Source organism: Heloderma suspectum, chromosome 2, assembly GCF_057233095.1.
Source record: "Heloderma suspectum isolate Gila_16-S chromosome 2, 16-S_ref, whole genome shotgun sequence".
NCBI classification, from domain to species: Eukaryota; Metazoa; Chordata; class Lepidosauria; order Squamata; family Helodermatidae; genus Heloderma; species Heloderma suspectum.
Genome location: NC_139459.1, coordinates 199,687,010 through 199,706,281, shown reverse-complemented (window position 1 = coordinate 199,706,281; position 19,272 = coordinate 199,687,010). Strand labels below are relative to the sequence as shown.

At 45.8% G+C, this 19,272-nt stretch overlaps 1 protein-coding gene across 1 annotated transcript in view; it reads right to left on the bottom strand.

Annotated features, from left to right (window-relative positions):
• Positions 1–19,272, bottom strand: part of RAB11FIP4 (RAB11 family interacting protein 4) — a 55,852-nt gene that overhangs the window by 22,505 nt on the left and 14,075 nt on the right. The window contains exon 2 of the mRNA XM_084837246.1: positions 172–395. Coding sequence (XP_084693372.1) covers positions 172–314 — 143 coding nt within the window. The 5' untranslated portion in view covers positions 315–395. The remainder of the gene's footprint in view (positions 1–171; positions 396–19,272) is intronic.

Here is a 19,272-nt window from a genome sequence, read left to right as displayed (position 1 = left end):
AATCTGGATATCTCGGAAGCTTGCATATTTGTTGTGATCTTTTGGTTGGCCTTATAAAGGTATTACACTAATATGGATTTTAGAATCTTGCTTCGGGCCAACTTGACTACCTTCACCTTTTAAAAAGTGAAAAGCAACATCTGAAACAGCCCGTCAGAGCTATTAACGTACTTATCTCCAGGCAGGAAGAGGCCACCCAGCACGCTGTCCTTCTCCTCGCCCCTACACACATCCGATGCTTCCGAGCTGTGGGCGCTTTCAATGGCACTGTCCATATCAGACTCATGGTGGACTTCCTGCTGGGCCAGGGTCATGTTGTCTTCATCAGGAAAGAGATCTGATTCGCTGTACGCACTTTCGCTGTCCAATAAGCCACTGTCTTGGATTTCAGTACCCTAGCAGAGGAAGAGAGAGCAAGAGAAAAGGAGGGGTCAGCAAGCATTTAGGATTGCTGCAAGGTAGAAGAACTTGGTGGTGGCGGTGATGGAGTGGGTCCAAGGACTGTCCCTTTTCATGTGTTGAACTCAAAGCAAATTGGCTTTCAGTGTTTTTTGGCACATTAACAGGCCTGGATTCTGATGCACAGAAACCACACCTTGCCAATCCCTAGTTCAGCCCACTTCAGGGGGGGATGGGAGTGGATTTCAGGATGTGGCCAATCACAAGCTAGGCACATGTCTTGAGGTTTTCATCAGACATGTACAATACATTAAAATGCACTGAATAAAGTGTGGGGAGGGGAAGAATCTTTCATTCCACCTAACTGGTTCTGAATACCACAAAGTAATCAACCCTCATACATAAATTAACTTCCCAAACAAGTTAGATTGACTTGTGGCCTTGGAAACTTTTCATCTTCCACTACTTTTTTTTTTTAACCTTGGCTAATTTGCTCAAGTTATCTGAACTTATGCGCTGTGCAGACACCTTGGATTTGTGTTTGTTCCTGTCTCTGCCATTTATTATGGCTGACCACAAACCTGCAGTCTGGGCTGTGTGCGTTATGTGGGGTGTTGCAGATGTATGGGGGAAGTGGGGCAACAGAGATAACATTTGATGACTTTCTTGTTTCTTATAACCATGTAATTCCAGGATTGCACAAAGAACTTTCAGTTCCCAAAGTCTGAATTGCTTTAATTCAAAAACATCCAAGATGACAGGCCCTGAGATGGCCTTGAGTTGCATCTTGTTAAAGAACTAGCTACAGGCCAGACTGTAAGGGCACACCTTGTGAAACCTGCCCTTAGCTGGACCTAACAAGGCAAAACTGGCTTTGTTCATAACCAGGTTAGCAGCTCTCTGCATAGCAGAAGAAAATTTCTTAACCTAAGGAACAATTTCAACTAAAAAGCGTAAGTGAAAACTAGGATAAAGGTTCCGAGTAGGACCCAACGCATCGATTCTCAAACAGCAGATTAGGACCAACCCATGGATAGCAGGAGACCTGTGGACTAGTTTCTAGGCTGACAGCATTAAGTGTGGCTGAGTGCCAATGACCCGGTTTCCACAATGAAACAACCCACAGTTTGTTAGCCATGGTTGTTTGGGAGTGTGCAGGACCGAGCAAGCAAGCTGGCTTCTGAGTGCTTATCTGCTTCCAGTATACTAAACAACACGGGGATGCCCATCCCTGGCCTGTTCTCCATGACATCCAAACCCCAAACTCTGGGTTGTTAAGGGAGAAACAACAGACATATGATGCAAGAACAAACTATGGGTTATATCTCTGGATTGTTTCTTCCTCAACAACCCAGAGTTCTGGGTTCGGACATCATGTACAACAACCCAAGGACAGGGCTTTCCTGGGCTGTTTAACACATCAGAAGCAGATGGGAGCCAGCTTATTCCCGCCTGCTCCTGAACAACCAATAGGTTGTTTCATTGTGCGTACCTGGCCCTGGCCAGTAGACCTACCGATTCTCCCAATATTGGGTTGGACACACACAGTTTTAATGCTGATCTTCATTCCTCTCTCATTCTGAAAAACTCTTATCTTGACTTCTGTCAGGGAAACTACAGCAAATGTGAAGCTCAACACAGGCAATGGTACTGCCAATTTAGGCAAGTTGTCCAAAAGCTGACCAGAGCTTGCCAAAGCAAAGGAAAATAATTAAATGATTTTGCAAAATCTGAACTGCTAGACAGCAGAGCTCTGTCATCTGGCAAAGGGCTGTGGCTTCAAGATCAGGGGGGTGGGGGGCGAAGAGAACCTAGGACCGCAATCCTATACCCAGTTAGCTGGGAGTAAGCCCCAATGAACTCAATTGGACTTACTTCTGAGTAGACAGATATAAGTTTGTGCTGCTAATCTCCCTCTTTTCCTGATACTGAGAGGTATGCACAGATGGCTGCCAGGCCACGTAGTGGAACCAAAAGCCCTAAGGGAAGAGGATATGCCGGAATTTTGGACATTCAATGGAATCAAATGAAGTAATATTTAATAGGAATTAGAACCTGTAGTTTCAGGTTCGACATGCTCCTGAAAGCACAAAGGCCACTTTTGACCTAGTAATTTTCCCTTGCAAGTCCAATCTGACAAGAGTAATGACTATACCTTATGTTTCAAAATGTCCTGTAACAACTACTAGAAAGACAAGTTCTTATCTACTCCTTTTTTTCCCCTGGAAGACTGTCAGCAAAGCCAATAGTGGGAGTCTGGCATCAGAAATACCAACGTAAGCGAAATGAAATGTAGAGAGAACCAATTTTAATTCAGGCATTACTTTTTAAAAGCTTTCTGTCACATAAAAAAGTTCCATACACTTAAGGGCAATTACCCTATTCAACTCTGTGGTAAAAACACTGCCACTATAGAACTTTTGAACTTGGTTTGTGGGTTAAACAACCCAAAATTAACCTAGGATTTGTCCTTAGGTTAACTTTGGCTTGTTTAACTCACAAACAACCCAGAGTGTCCGAGTTCGCATATCATACAGCAGCCTATGATTAGGCTGATCGGTTGCTTATGCAAAATGGAAGTGGCTTGCACATGGCACGCAACCCAGCAGTTAATTAACCCATGATTTGCCACCATGATGTGCGAACTGGGTCAATGACCCTGAACGATAGGTTACATGTTTTAAACATATTAACTCCTTGCTGCTGCTGCAGTGCTAGCCCCTTACATGCCAGAACGAGGGGTCTGTGTGTCACCCCTTGCAGCCCAGTCCTATGATCTGCTCTTCATAATATATAATTAGATATGCAATATAACCTTTGCAAAACCTGAGCTGTTCAACACAGTAGAAAGCTTTGTAAGATCTTAGCTTCCCTACAAGTTTGAGACCAGCATTCAAGTCATCACAAGACTTTAGCTACTATGCAGACTAAGCAAGATAAACAAGGCAAGGCTAGCAATAGGTCAGGTGATAAAATTTAGAAACAGAGTGAAACATAAAAGTAAATCTACTTCAGCCTTAAAGTATTGCAGCATGAAGGGTCTTAATGCTGCTGTGTTTAAAGATATACTTAGGAATCTGATCTGAACTAGCCTTCCCCAATGGCTGTGCTAACTGGGGATAATGGGAGTTGTAGTCCAACACATCTGGAGGGCGACGGGTTGAGGAAGGCTTTTCTGAACAAATTCAAGTTTCAAAACCACCTGGCCAAGTGTGTTTGCTTCCCTACTGGTGAAGTGAAGAGGCGGCAATCAGGCGGCAGGACCTATATTCAGGCGAAGAACCTACATTTTGGATTGTTAATACTTAGGCAGGCAAGTAAATTTGCTTTTCGGTTTAAAAGGCTCGACAAAGTTAACCAGAAATTAAAAGTTACAACTTAAGGAAAGCATCCTCTATGTATAATTTTGATACTGGTTTTGAAGATGTCAAGACAAGACAGCAGCTACCAACCCCCTGCCATGCAGCCTCAGAAACACACACACAGTGCTAGCCTTAGGCAACCTGCTTCCCAGTCTCAGCATCCCATCTGTAATATGGAGGTACTACCACTGCCCTGTCTTATCTTGTTGTAAGCTACTGAGATAGCATACATTAAGCATGCCAGTAAAATGTTATGCGAACGTATCTCCAGGCGTGCAAAACTTTCAAGCCAGCAAGACTTTCAAGGAGCAAAATAAGAGGGAGGGTGGGCTTGAGCATGCCAATGGAAGAAGGAACTTGTTTCCCCCATGCTGCCTTCCGTTTAGGCATTACTTAAATAATTAATTCAGCCTTCCCCAGCCTGGTGCCCTCCAGGTGTTGGACTGCAACTCCCATCATTACCAGCCAGTATGGTCAACAGCTGGGAATGATGGGAGTTGCAATCCAACACACTTGGAGCACATCAGGCTGGGGAAGGCTGAATGACGGGGTCCTATGATTTCTTGATGGCCTACCAGGAAGCAATGGCCTCCGATCTGGGAGCCCTTCGGCCATGAGTGGCTGCTGGTTGCAATGACTCAGTGGAGAGAAGACAGCACTCTATGACCTGGTTCACAGAACATGGTAACCTACACTCAACCCAGACTCAAGGTTGAACCATGGGTTGTTGATGAAGTGTGCGTAGCTCTGTTGTGTGAACACATTGTTGTTGTTGTTCAGTCGTGTCCAACTCTTTGTGACCCCGTGGACCATAGCACGCCAGGCCTTCCTGTCCTGCGCTCTCTCCTGGAGTGTGCTCAAGTCCATATTCAGTGCATCGGTGATGCTATCTAGCCATCTCATCCTCTGCCGTCCCCTTCTTTTGCCTTCAAACTTTCCCAGCATCAGGGTCTTTTCCAGGGAGTTTTCTCTTCGCATTAAATGGCCAAAATATTTGAGCTTCAGCTTCAGTATCTGTCCTTCCGATGAGCAGTCAGGGCTGATTTCCTTTAGGATTGACTGATTTGACCTCTTGGCAGTCCAGGGGACTCGTAAGAGTCTTCTCCAGCACCACAGTTTGAAAGCATCAATTCTTCGGCGCTCAGCCTTCCTTATAGTCCAGCTCTCACAGCCATACGTTGCTAGTGGGAAAACCATAGCTTTGATTATATGAACCTTTGTGTGAACGCATATGAACCCTTGAAGAGAACCCACGGTTTATTGATGAGTTGTGAACTGTGGGTTGTTCGTGGTTAACAAACCATGGCTTGTTAGCACAGCTGGGTTCACACAACACAACAATCAGTGTTTCAACAACAACCCTTGTTGGGGTGCTACAAGCAAGTAGGGCTAAGCACCAGGCTTGAGAGAGGGCTGGTAAGATGCTCCACTGGTGCCCCGACCCCCCAAATAAGCTTACCAGGGACTTGAGGTGGGGACAGGCAGCTGTGGGGAGCAGCAGGGATGGGCAGTGGCACTGAAAGGAACAGTAGCACAGTTCTAGCCACTGATCCTTATAGTGATTGTTTTAATTTAGAGACACTTCCTTATAAGGTACACAGGGAAAGGAGTTTGGAGGTGATCCCTGGAGGAAAGGGGCAGAACCAAGAGCAGACTGAGACGAGCAGCAGATACTGTTCCTACATATACCTATTTCATAGAATCATAGAATAGTGGGGTTGGAAGGGGCCTATAAGTCCGTCGAGTCCAACCCCCTGCTCAATGCAGGAATCCAAGTCAAAGCATCCCTGACAGATGGCTGTCGAGCCTCATCCTGAACGCCTCCAATGTGGGAGAGTCCACTACCTCCCTAGGGAATTGGTTCCATTGTCGTACTGCTCTAACAGTCAGGACGTTTTTCCTGATGTTCAGCCGGAATCTGGCTTCCTGTCACTTGAGCCCATTATTCCATGTCCTGCACTCTGGGATGATCGAGAAGAGATCCTGGCCTTCCTCTCTGGGACAGCCTTTCAAGTACTTGAAGAGCGCTATCATATCTCCCCTCAGTCTTCTCTTCTCAAGGCCAAACATGCCCAGTTCTTTCAGTCTCTCTTCATAGGGCTTTGTTTCCAGTCCCCTGATCATCTTTGTTGCCTTCCTCTGAACCCTCTCCAACTTGTCTGCATCCTTCTTAAAGTGTGGTGCCCAGAACTGGACACAGTACTCCAGATGAGGCCTAACCAGTGCTGAGTAGAGGAGAACTAGTACTGCCTGGGATTTGGAAGCTATACTTCTATTAATGCAGCTCAAAAGAGCATTTGCCTTTTTTGCAGCCACATCACATTGTTGGTTCATATTCAGCTTGTGATCTACAACCTATTTGGCAGTAAACAATTATATTAAGGTCTCAGAGGAGAATAGAATGAGACCAAAAGAGACCATGAACAAAATGTGAGATAAAAGGAAGGAAGGAAGGAAAATAAGAGAGGGGGATATGTTGAAGAACTTGCCTTTACTGGCAGGGCCCAAGGGGGATTGCCTGGCCATTCTTTTAAAATAGAAGCAAAGCTATTATCAAAACTTCCCTCTGTTTTCACTATCTCATAAAAAAGAAAATGGGTTCGAGTGGAAGAGCAGAAATAATCAAGAAAGAATGCTTCATAATCTCCGGAACATTCCTGGAGGAGAAAAGTGAGAGGAAATATGCTCTGTAATACATAAAGCAGAAACTGTAGTAAAATTCCAGACATCCATCCCTTCAGGACAATGCCCAACCCAGCGGTTGCCAATCCAGGCAAAGCAATTCTTGATGCCCAGGAAGCCCAAGTGAGCCTGTGATCACTGCTTAGCCCCTGGGATCCCACTGAGTTAGGAAACCCTAAGGCAGGAAGAGGAAGGGGCACACTCTGGTCCCTGCCTCAGCTCCGGACTATCTCTGCCTCAGGCCAAGCCGCACTGAAAGTAGAGTGGGGCACGGGGAGCTGGGAACGAAGGAAATAGGGACTAAGGGTGCAATCCTATGCATGTTTAGACAGAAATAAGTTCTACAACCCTTAGCATGCCCCACCCAACCTGGGAATACTGTGAGTTGTAGGATTTATTTCTGTCTAAACATGCACAGGATTGCACCCTAAGAGTGTTAGGATAAAGTGGCAGGCCCTACAAGCGGCATATCACATGGAAGGACCTGCTTCCTAACTTCTTCAGCAAGCTGGGCGCCAGTCTCGCCATTTTAGGAACCAGCCATCAGTGGCTACTGTGCGCTCTGCTTACAATTACTCTCTGCCTGGGAGCCATTGTGATCACTCCAGCCAGCCTCAGCAAGGAGTGATTGTTGCACAGGAGCCATACTGTGCCATTTCCCAGGTGGTTTAGTGCAGAGACAGGGTCATACTCTGGCTTTGCTCCTTAGTCTGAGTAATTCATTGCTCCGGGACAAACTGAGCTTGCACACTGCCTGTCCAGCTCTCACCTGAACCACCAGCCCCAGAATCCTCTCTCCCATCCCATCTCACTCCACCAAACAAAGAAATTCTTCGAGCCTTTAGGATCCACTCTAATGGCTGGCTCCGGTTTGAGGGGACCCTCAGCAAGGTGGGCTCCTCCTACATCAGTGGGTCCCCAACTGCCATTTTTAAAATTTCCTACAATGCCTCAAAGTGATGCTATATTGGGTGCTCAGAGGCACTGTGGGAAATTAAAATGGCAGCCCATAGCTACACATCGCAGGGACTCAAAGCAGTCATCCACGCCAGCAGGTCCTGCTGGTTCTGCCCCTATCCCTGCTCAAAGTTGACTGCTGTCTTAAATAAGGCTTTTCACAAATTTCTTACTGGCTCAACTGAAAGATGTTGCTTTAAGCCCTGGGGAACACTAAATCAAAAAATAAATTCAGAAACGCACACAACATACCTCAAAAACGGTGGGGACAAGGTTATAGATTTTACACACCTCCAACAGCAAAAGCTCACCATTCTAGAGGGTTCTACAGTGGTCCCTCAGAGATGATATTGAATACTTTCCCTTGTAACTTTTTCTCAAGGGCTTTATTTGGTGCAAGATCCTAGGGACCATCCATAAAGAAGATCATGAATGAAGAAGTGGAAGGGGAGAGTGAAACTGACAAAGGAGCAGTGGAATATTGGTTACAATAGTGTAAAGTGTGACAAGGGGGAGGAGAGGTTAAACAAGGAGCTAACATTCAAAACACATAGTTTGTATTGGCTGGCACATGAATAGTGTTCATAATGAAAGTGTAATAGGTATTACACCAATATGGATTTTGGATTTCTTCCACCATCATAGCCATTCTTCCCTCATGGAGTTTGATTACCTGACTGCTGCTATACTGGCCACCTCAGCATCTTGTTTCCTATGCGGCAGCTGCTGGAATTCTCCAGCCTTGCCAAACAAACTGTGTTAGAAAGGCTGCCCTCCTTGCGCACGACTGAGGGACAGGTGGTGCATAGAGATGTGTTGAGTTTGGCAGTCACAGGCCTAAATACTGCTTAGCGCACGGGGAAAAGAGTCTCTCTTGTTCCAGTTTTAAAAGCCTATTGAAATTGCGAGGCACATACTTTCAGGACTACTTGGGGTGTAAGAGAAAGAGTGTTTGTGGGGGGAAGGGCTGCTCAAAACACTCAGGCACAATGTGTAGGGAGGAGCCAGAAAATTCTCTCTGTGTGGAGGTAAAATTAATTTTAAGGCCCTGCTGAGTAAGGAAGCAATTTTGTCTTCAGGCCTGTGCAGCATGATCCTATGGCAGTTTACTCAAAATCAGGTTCCAAAGAAGTGTGCAGAGGACAGAGGTGCTGAACCTCAGGCCCAGGGGTCAAATCCAGCCCTCCTGGGGGTCCTCAAATAGCCCCCGCCCCTTCCTTGGAATCACTGAGAGTTTGGTAGTTTCTCAGCCTTTATGCAGTTCTCTCTCCCTCTAAAAGGTGGAAATACTTCTCCTAAGCCTTAGTTAATGGAAGTAAGAGCTTTAAGCCAAAATAAGCTGGTATTTTCGGTCCCACCCCTTTTGCCTTCAGCCCTGCCCACCACTGGAATGAGGCCCCCAAGAGCTTCTCCGAAATTGGATTTGGCCCTCAGACTGAAAGGTTCTGTGGATTAGCGCTGCCGTTGGCCATCTCCCAGAGCTCCATGTATCAATCTCCATGTCCCACCACCATCTGAAGCATATTGGGTGGGTGGGTAAACAGGAGAGGGCCTTTATGGTGGAGGTGGGCAGAAGGTAGATTGGGATCTACTTGTAGCACCAGCCACATGGCCAGTGGTCAGGGATGATGGGACTTGTAGTCTAAAACATCTGGAGGGCACTATGTTGGCTCTGGCCATTATGCATCTGGCTCCAGCTGCTGGACCTTGGGGTTCTAGTAAAAAACCAAGTAGATCCCACAAGCCTGCTTTAGGGCAATGTAGTGCCTAAACTGTGGAATTCTTTGCCCCAGTATAAATGCTTGGCTCCCTCTTTGCTTGGTTTGAGATGCCAGGTCAAAACACTGCTCCTCAAAATGAGCTTTTGACCAACAGTGGTGGATTGTTGTGTAGTATAATCCTACGCATGAAATCCCACTGTATTCAATGGGCCTTACTCCCAGGTACGCATGCATAAGACTGCAGCCTTGGTCTATTTTATCTTGTGGCTAGAAATAAAAAATAGGATAGCCTTTCCTGTTATGTTGTTATATGGATTTTGTACTAATTGTTGCTTATCTCAGAGGTGGTGGTGGTGATTATACACTGTATTACTTGTTTTGTGAACCACTTTAGGTGTCCTGAGAGGGGCATGAAGCTGGGATAGAAATGCATTTCCATTAATAAATAAAAGTATTTCCTCCATTCATTTTTTCAATGAAAATGCAAGAGAAAGTGCAGAACAGACATCCATTAAGAGCTGGTGGAGACCATGCATAACCCTTTGGCATAACCAGGTTTGGTGATAACTGCGGGCCACTGGAGATGATCTCACAGCCTGAGATGGCTGAGAAGGAAACAGTTCAAGCAATAAAGCAGTGATGGGAAAAAGTAGACGTTGCTGGACTGCAATTCCCATCATCCCTCACCATTGGCTAGCTGCTGGCTAGAGCTGATAACCAACAACATCTGGAGAGCCTAGAATGTTTACCAGGAGAGAGAAAGAGCAAGGGCAGAGATGGAAAATTATATCGAGATGAAGCCAGTAATCCCAAGTCTACGTGACAGCGCTGTGAGAAGGAATCTGAACATTGCAAGAACGTTTTTTGCTTACTAAGGCATTTGCTGATTTGGGGCTGCTGCTTTAATGCAGAGAGGAATCATAACTCATTGACTGTGTGCATGCCAGTGTGGTGTGGTGGTGTTGGACTAGGTCTGGGAAGACCCAGGTTCAAATCTCCACTCAGCCACAAACATCACTGGGAGACTTTGCTTCAGTAACTATCTCCCAACCTAACCTACCTCATAGGGATGTTGTGAGGAGCGACCTGTGCATGTTGCCTTGAGTTCCGTGGAGGAAAGGAGGGGTATAAATAAAATTTACTCCTGTAACATTTACTCCTAAGTCAGTTCAACTAATTTTAATGGGACTTACTTTCTAGTAAGCATTTTTAGTAGATACGTGTGTATGATTGGGGCTGATGCCTTGGGTCAATTCCAGGTATTTCTTCTAGGAGTAATAGGAGGAGGAAGACAACTATGAAACAGAAGCACTTCCATCTGTGGGGTTTTCTGAAAGATATTTCCAGACACACCTTCAAGAACCATTTAAATATTGGCCCTGTTCACACGATCCGATCACCACGGCTGAAACAAGCCACGGTGGCTTGTTTAAGCTACGGTGTGTGCTGGGCACCATTTGCCTAATTGCCTGCCAGGCCGCAGCTTGTTGTATTGTATGAACCCGGGCAGCACAGCTTTTTGGAGGGGGAACCAACCCTCAAATAACCCATGGCCTGTTTTTGGGTCAATGAATGGGAAAAAAGGAAAGTCAGTGTGTGTGTGTGTTTGTGTGTTGACCAGGAGTGGGGAGAAAGACAGCCCAAAGAACGGATTGCAGAATGCAGCCCTGTATAGGTACAGGACTGTATATGGCAGGTTGCCTTTCTCCCATCTGTACCTTGCCGCCAGTAACCGGGAGAGTGGCTAACTGCAAGCCCATCCTAGTCCAATTCTATACCAAAAAAGTAAATGACATACATTTCCTGTATCTGTTGTCCATACATAACACTACAGGGTGAATAAATAATGCTTGATGTTGTAAACCTCCAATGGGGAGTAATAACTTCTAGGCAAGTCCAGATGCTTGAGTGGAAGAAAAAATAAATTCACTATATCACTTTAAAGAGTTGTAGTCCAGACGCACCTTGAAAATAATCTATCTCTCTGTTCTTTAAACTGGAGACATGAGGGCAGAAGGTAAAAAGGAGATCACATGAAAAGCAGCTTTGTGCTTCTGTTAGTAAGTTTAAACTGAGACAGACCTGTGTTTTCTTGGTGCTAGTGAGGCAAAAGCCAAAACAGACCCGGAATCTGGAACTAGGCCAGGAACTGCAGGAATGTTTGCATTTACACTACCTGTCATTTTAAATGGCAGCTAGCAGAAGTGCCAGACTGTTTAACATGCAAGGTCCCATTCAAAGCACTGCTTTTTACTGGGTAGTCTTTGCTGTGGATTTATTTTGAATGCACCAAAGGGGGTTCAGTAGAAAAAACCCACCATCACTAAACTGGAACTGCTAAAGACAGCTGATGACATATAAACAGGGTCAGTTGGAAGTTTGACATTTTTATAGCACAGTAGTAGTTGAGCCCAGAGTTATACCAAACACAAGAGTGTAATGTACAGGCAACAAAAGGTAACCAAAGTTATCTAAATGTCTGAAGAGGGGAAAAGGATATACTAGTGTCCAATATCCATGTATTCATTCATTATAGCAGCCTTCCCCAACCATGTGCCCTCCATATGGTTTGGACTACAGATCCTATCATCCCCAACCCTTGGCCATACTGGCTGGCCCGGATAGGAGTTGTAGTCCAAAACATCTGTACAGAACCAGATTGGCGAAGGCTGCATCATACCCTTCACAATAACATTTCACAGCTGGCAATGCAGTGGAAAATGCTTCACAAAAATGCAGAACTTCCAAAGAGCTGAGCAAAGCGGACCAGGAGCTCAAAGCTCTGTCGGCGTGGCTCCTTCTTCAACTAACACTGAAACAGTGGGGTAATTTTTGCAGGCATCGAATTTTCTTTTCAATTCAGCCATTAGGGATAATTAGACACTCTGGTGTCAACAGCTAGTCAGTGGTTACATAGGAGATGAAAGAGACTTGGATCACCTCTGCTCCATTCCTGTGCTAAAGTGCTGATGTTTTATGCTTCAGTACACAGAATTACTCCATGAAAGTCTTATTAGTGCTGGCCTCATGGGAATCAGGGTCACAAAAGGCAGGTATTCCCATTTTCAACAGCTCCCTCTTTGCTTCCCTGGGCTCTCCGATTACGATGAGAGGGCAAAAGGGACACAATCCGATGATTCACAAGTGGCAAAATGAACTGCTCAGCAAGGTCTCAAGATTTTAAGAAGTACACCTGAAGCAGCTCTCAGAGAAAACATCACACCCTCCAACATATCACAGATGAAACGAGGGACTCTGGAGAACTTGCATCACCCTGATTCTCATGCCAAGTATCACCGTTTGAAGGCCCCTGCCCCACTTAGTACTCATTGCTGAAAGCTCTTCCCCTGCCTATTGTAGGCTGGAATCATCGACTAAGCTCACTCTATCCTCCTCTGGCTTTAGAAGCAAATTTATTAAGAGGTTATTAGCAAAACCTATATACTAATAGCAAAAACATTCTCTGACTGCAGACCCTTCTGTAGCCAAAATAGCCCCATCCAGATCAGCAAGCTCAAGGAAATGCCCAAGGACTGCAGAAATAAAATGTAAAAACATTAGAAAAGAACCCTGTACAGTGGAATCCCCCTCCCCCCAAAAGCCCATGCTCAGCGCAATGACTGTGGATCGCTGACTGACTGTTGGGCCCAGAACGGGGGGGGGGGGGCAGAGGGAGAAGAAATGGAATGGAGTGTCCTGGAAAGGTGCATGGCTGGTTGGAGCCCTGAACAGAAGCCTTCCATACTGCAACATTTTGTTGGAGGCCCCACTTGCATTCCTATGGTCATAAAATGCTTAAACCCACAGCAGAACCGGGATGCTTACAGATGAGGCTTTTATGGAGCCATTGGCTTGCTTCATTCATGGAAATCTAAGGGAGGTCCAGGAGATGTCGACTTGTACACGTGAGACTCCTGTGTTTTCTTAACACTTCTCCCATGTTTTTCCTTAACGCAGAAAATCCGTTAAGGAGAAAAAGTCAGGTGCACAATGCCTTCCAATTGCTAGCACTGGGAGCCCTCTGTCTGGAAGTACCCCTGGTTGGATGTATGCAAGTCAAAATGTGTTCAGTAGCATATATTGCCTGGATACACAGTTATAGGTAAGTGGAAGCAACACGCTGGTATCCTGTGTCCATAAATGCACACACACATGCAAGTCAAGATGCATTTGCACCTCCCACCCCAGTAAGCAGTTCATTTTCCAGAGATCCAGGAAAGGGGGCTGAAGCCTGATGAACTCTAGTCAGTTTATATACCATATTTTTCACAAATACATTGGGTGGAATCCAACAGGACACATATCTCCGCTGATTCCCTGATGCTCCGACAATTCCTGTCTGCAAGCGGGAAGGAAGATCTAGCGCTTCCACGGCAACCGGAAACAAGTGAAAATGCTCATTTCTGAAACAGGGCAGGTCAGCGGAGCTTGCATAAGGGAGCTCTGCCAACCTGCCCCAATCGAGAAATGAGCGTTTCCGTTCATTTCAGGGCTTCCTCTGGGAAGCGCTAAATCGCTGTTGCACAAGTGGTGGGTCCTGCTTGAGCAACGGAATCAGTGGGACCCACCGTTTGCGGAAGAGAATCAGTGGGGTGCAAGAGAATCAGCGGAGGCATAAGTGCCCCGTTGGATTCTGCCCACTGTGCTCAAAATGGTTCATAAATAGACAATCTAAGTACAATAGCCATAATGAAGAAAAGTTTACTACAATAGTCCACTGACATTTCAACAATTACAATGCATTTAAAACATAGCAGAAGTTTAAGTGGGAAGAAACATACCAATAGGTCAGATAACAATATCCAATTGGATCCAATATCCAATATCCAACAAAGTTGGAAGGGACCTTGGAAGTTGGAAGGGACTTTGGAGATCATCTAGTCCATCCCCTGCCCTGCTCAATTCGGGCTGTACAATGCAGGATGCAGTTACAGCATCTCTGACAGAAGGCCATCCTGCCTCTGCTTAAATACCTCCAGCAAAGGTTTACCTCCATTATACCCACATTAAGCAATTCATTCAGTAGTTCATATTAAGAGACCCAACAGTACAACAGCTTGACCACATAGGGCTGGCCCAAGATATTTTGCTGCTTGAGGCACAGGATAAAACAACACACTCACACAGATACATAAGCTGATAAGAGTGATGGCTGAATCTTACTTCAGCACTGGCAATGGGGCAGCGTCCTCCACCTCACCTAAGGTCAAGAAGGGGGTGCAGGGCATGTCCTCTAACACCTCACTGCTGCTGCCACAGCATCTGCTGCATGAAGCAGCTGCCTCATTTTGCCTAATGGTAGGGCCGGCTATGTGCCTACATCAAACTCTAGCACATATGGATGCACTTGAAAATGATTTTAAAGCATCCCAACCACTTGCACCCCCCCCAAACAACAACAACAACAACGTTGTTGGGGCAATGATTCACCAGGGTGGAGCACCAGAAACCACAGATCATTTGAGCATATGGAATATGCAGAAGAGATCACATACAGCATTTTTACCAGGTGACAACCCAATGCACACTTAAAAGTAAATTCCATTGAGATCGGCGGTACTGATTTCCAAGTAAACAAGACCAGACTAGGCAAGCTCCAAACTCTCGTGACACAACAATAACCATCCAGAGCATTAAGTGTGGAAAAAAAGATAAATGAATGCAGATACAGAATAACACCACCACTGGAGATTGTGACAGGGTTTGGGTAAAAATAGCATGAGAATAGATACTCAGAGAGGAAAAAGATATACCCAAATTAGGATTGCCAATGGTATTTGTTTTATTGGCCCTACTAGCATTCACCCCACCCACCTCATCCCACCCCATTGTAACCTTAAAGGGGGACAGTAGAAGAGCTGACCTCTTAAATACATGTTACAGGGGCCCAACCTTGGCCAGGCCAGCCTCCGTATTCTCCAGCTGTTAAGTGGTACAAGCAGGGATGAATCAAGTGTGTTTGGGATCATGGGAAGAGATTTGGATTCGCTGACTGGTCTGAGGTCATCATTCAACCTCATGTTTCCCAACTGAAAACAGGACAAATGTTTTCTAATTGCTAGTTCATGTGAACAATGACATTTTGCCAGTGGCCTGCTGACCTCCCATGTTGTGCTGGATTATGCTCCCCCAGCCCAGTGCCCTCTAGATGTGTTGTTGCTGGCTGGGAATGATGTGAATTGCAGGCCAATACATCTCGAGGGCACCTGGTTGGGGGAGGCTGGGCTGGATTTTCATTCTGACTCCTGGAGCTCCATTCCAGACCTCATGAAAGGAATGGTATTTTAAAGGAAATCTACACGTTAGCAACCATCGTCCAAACAGAGCCCTGCATATCTCTGGGGCAGTCTTTGAAGATGCCACTAGAGGGGAGGCATCATTCAACCATGCAGCCTTCCCCAACTTGGTGCCCTCCAGATGTTTTGGACTACAACTCCCAGTAAGAACATAAGAAGAGCCCTGCTGGATGAGACCGAGGGTCCATCTAGTCCAGCATTCTGTTCCAATAGTGGCCAACCAGCTGTTGACCAGGAACCCACAAGCAGGGCATGAGTGCAAGAGCACCCTCCCACCCATGTTCCCCAGCAACTGGTATACATAGGCTTATTGCCTCTGGTACTGGAGGTAGCACATAGCCCTCAAGCCTAGTAGCCATTGATAACCTTCTCCTCCAGGAATTTGTCCAACCCCCTTTTAAAGCCATCCAAGTTGGTGGCCATCACTACATCCTGTGGTAGCGAATTCCATAGTTTAACTCTGCACTGTGTGAAGAAGTCCTTCCTTGGATCTGTCCTGAATCTCCCACCAATCAGCTTCATGGGATGACCCCGGGTTCTAGTATTTTGAAAGAGGGAGAAAAATGTCCCCCTAGCCACATTCTCCACACCATGCATAATTTGTACACCTCTATCATGTCTCCCCTTATCCTTTTTCCCCAAGCTAAATAATCCCAGCTGTTGTAACCTTCTCTCGTAGGGGAGATGCTCCAGCCCCTTGATCATTTTAGTTGCCCTTTTCTGCACTTTTCCCAGCTCTATAATATTTTTTTAGATGTGGTGACCAGAACTGTACGCAGTATTCTAAGTGTGGTCACACCACAAATTTGTATAGGGGAAGTATGATACTGGCAGTTTTATTCTCAATTCCTTTTCTCATTATGCCTAACATGGGGGTTGCCTTTCTTCTTTTTTTTTTTTTACAGCGGCCGCACACTGGGTTGACATCTTCATTGAGCTGTCCACTACAACCCCAAGATCTCTTTCCTGGTCAGTAACCGCTAGCTCCGATCCCATCAGGCTATACTTGAAGCTGGGATTTTTTGCCCACCTTCAATTATTTCTTGCCCAGTATTGCTGACGTCTGGCCATCCAGGCTGGGGCTGATGTGAGCTGGTCCAAAACAGGTGGACAGCACCAGGCTGGGAAAGGCTGATGCAGTGTCAGTGTGTTGGCCAGAAATGTAGGCACCATTCAGGCATGATCACAAGGTCTTCTAGTTTTCAGAGAGCCCATGGGCAAGTTACCTTCAGTGTTGCCCCTGCCCATTCATTTGGGTTGGGCTTGATGGTCTTATAAGATCCATTCTATGATTTGCCCTCTTCCTCTGAGCCCAATGCACACAGCCGCCCAGAGGGAGAGGTCAAGCAAGCAAATGATATAGGGTGAGTTATAAATGCTTTAAAATAAATAAATAGCACTTGACGCTTGTAACCAGTCATTACAGCCACATTTAATATGGCGGTACTGCTCCTCCTCTTTGCTCCTCTCACTGCTTATTCACTCAGAGAGGGCAAGTGAACAGGCAGTGGCAGCAGGGCCAAAAGGCTCCAGGGGTCAGCAATACGCCCCCTGCTGGGACATGGGCCTTGGCAACTGCCCAAAAATGTGAACACCCCTGACGCCATCCCTGTCTGATCACACACGGTCTCAAAACATGAGGAGAAGCAGCACCCCCTCTTCTCTGCCTAAACTGCATCCCTGGCATATCCACTGTGAACTGAAAACGGAAGAGCCCACATTGAACATGCTTTGGCACCTACGCTAAACCTGTTTCTTTTATTTTTCCAGTGAACATGCAGCAAAAGTAACCTTAGTAACAGCCTTGAAAAGGATCCCAAGTGCACAAAACAGCCGACCCCACAGCACAGAACGATCTTACCATGATGACATCAATGTGATGCCCCCAATACCCATGATTCCAGGCAGGTTAAGCATTGCCAGTTGGCAATCTTATGAAGCATTGGTACTAGCAAGGGAGAGGAGGGAATAGGGACAAAATCAAGCTCTTCCCTAGGTGAAGCAAAGGGGTGCAGGACTGAGAGAGGAGAATGAACCAGAAGCAGCAAGAAAGATGGCAGGCCTGAAAATGGGGACACAGCAGGGAGTCACTAGAAAGGCAGAACTAAAAGCAAAAAGCATCAGCTCATCCTGTTTCTAGGAGCTGGAAATATCCATGGGTAGCAAGTGTCAAAACCAACCAATGCATAGTGTGGTATGGGATGGGACAAGATAAGGAGGTTACAAAAGGGGTCATCTGGCTGGCATAATTGAGTGGGGAGCCCCAGTTGGGCTTGACAGAGTACAAGACCCAGCAAGATGGATGAGATCAGGAGCTCCAGGATGTTGTTAGTATGGGGAGAGAAGCTGGTGGATTTGGGGTCCCAAAATAATCTACTCGGGCACTGGCAGAGCAAGTAGGTTCACACATGTGAGATGCTTGAAGCTATTTGCTTAGATTGTTACATTCTACAGCTGCCATCCCCACCCACGTACCCTTGAGATGTTTTAGACTTCAGTTCCCATGAGCCATAGCTTGCATGGGCAGGAATCCTGGGAGTTATAGTCCAAAACATCTGGAGGGCACCAGGTTGCCTAACGGGTGCTGTGGGGAGGAGGAGGGAGAACTCCATGCCAGGTCACCATGCCAGACAAGAAGCTTAGAGCAGCCTTCCCCAATCTGGTATCCTCCAGATGCTTTGGACTTCAACTCCCAGCAGCCCTAGCCTGCATAGCCAGTGGCCAGGAATCTTGGGAGTTGCAGACAAAATGTCTGGAGAGGGCACCAGGTTGAGAAAGGCTGTACAATGTGCCAGCTATCTGTTGATAACACACTGTAGCCTAGATTGTGTGAATTAATAATGGGTAAATGGACCTGCCTTTTGAATAAGTGGTTGGACTGGATGACCAGTGGTCTCTCTCCTCTTACGATTCTAAGAAAATCCCCAAGGTTGGCCCTGGTTCAAGGGCATACACAGATGTTAGCCAAGCTCCAAACACCGCCATATTAAATGTGGCTGTAATGACTGGTTACAAGCGTCAAGTGCTATTTATTTATTTTAAAGCATTTATAACTCACCCTATATCATTAAGATCTCAGGGCGGCATACAAATAAAATAAATTTAAACAGTATAAAACAATAAATAATTTAAATAGCTAAAAACATATTAAACATGAAACAAGCTAATACCAATTAAAATCTGAAATAGAACAGTAAAAAACAGTGTGCTATTTTAGGGAATGCATTTAGCCCTCAAAGACTTTGGTAAAAAGCTATGTTTTTACTTGGTGCCAAAATTAAACCAATGTCTGTGCCAATCGGGTCTGCAAGGGGAGGGCATTCCACAACTGGGGTGCCATAGCAGAGAAGGCCCTCTCCCACGTCCCACCATAGATGTATGTCTCACACCAGTGGGACACAGAGGAGGACCCCTCCAACAGATCTCAGTCCTCGGGCAGGCATATATAAGGAGAGGCACTCCCTCAAATATTTATGAATCCCCTTGAAGGTCTGTATCCAGACAAACAGGGGAAGGAGTAAAGGTGGAGTCATTTCAGCACCAGGTGAAGATCCTGTTTGCCCAGGCATTTCAGCATGTATTGTAAGTCACCTTGGTTATGGTTTTATCTGTTCGGCAAAATTGTACAGTTTTGTTTTAATTTCTGCTTCTGCTGTTTTATTTGTCTATGTTTTTATACATTTCCTGCCTTTTTATTAAATGCTGCCCTGAGAGTTTTAACTGAAAGAGCACACAGAACATTTCAAAATAAAACAAATAAGCTGATATTTTATACTGTGATGACTGGTCATTTGAAAGTTGTGACATATATTAGATACCATGACAAGATCGCACTTCCTTGCTCAATCTACAGGT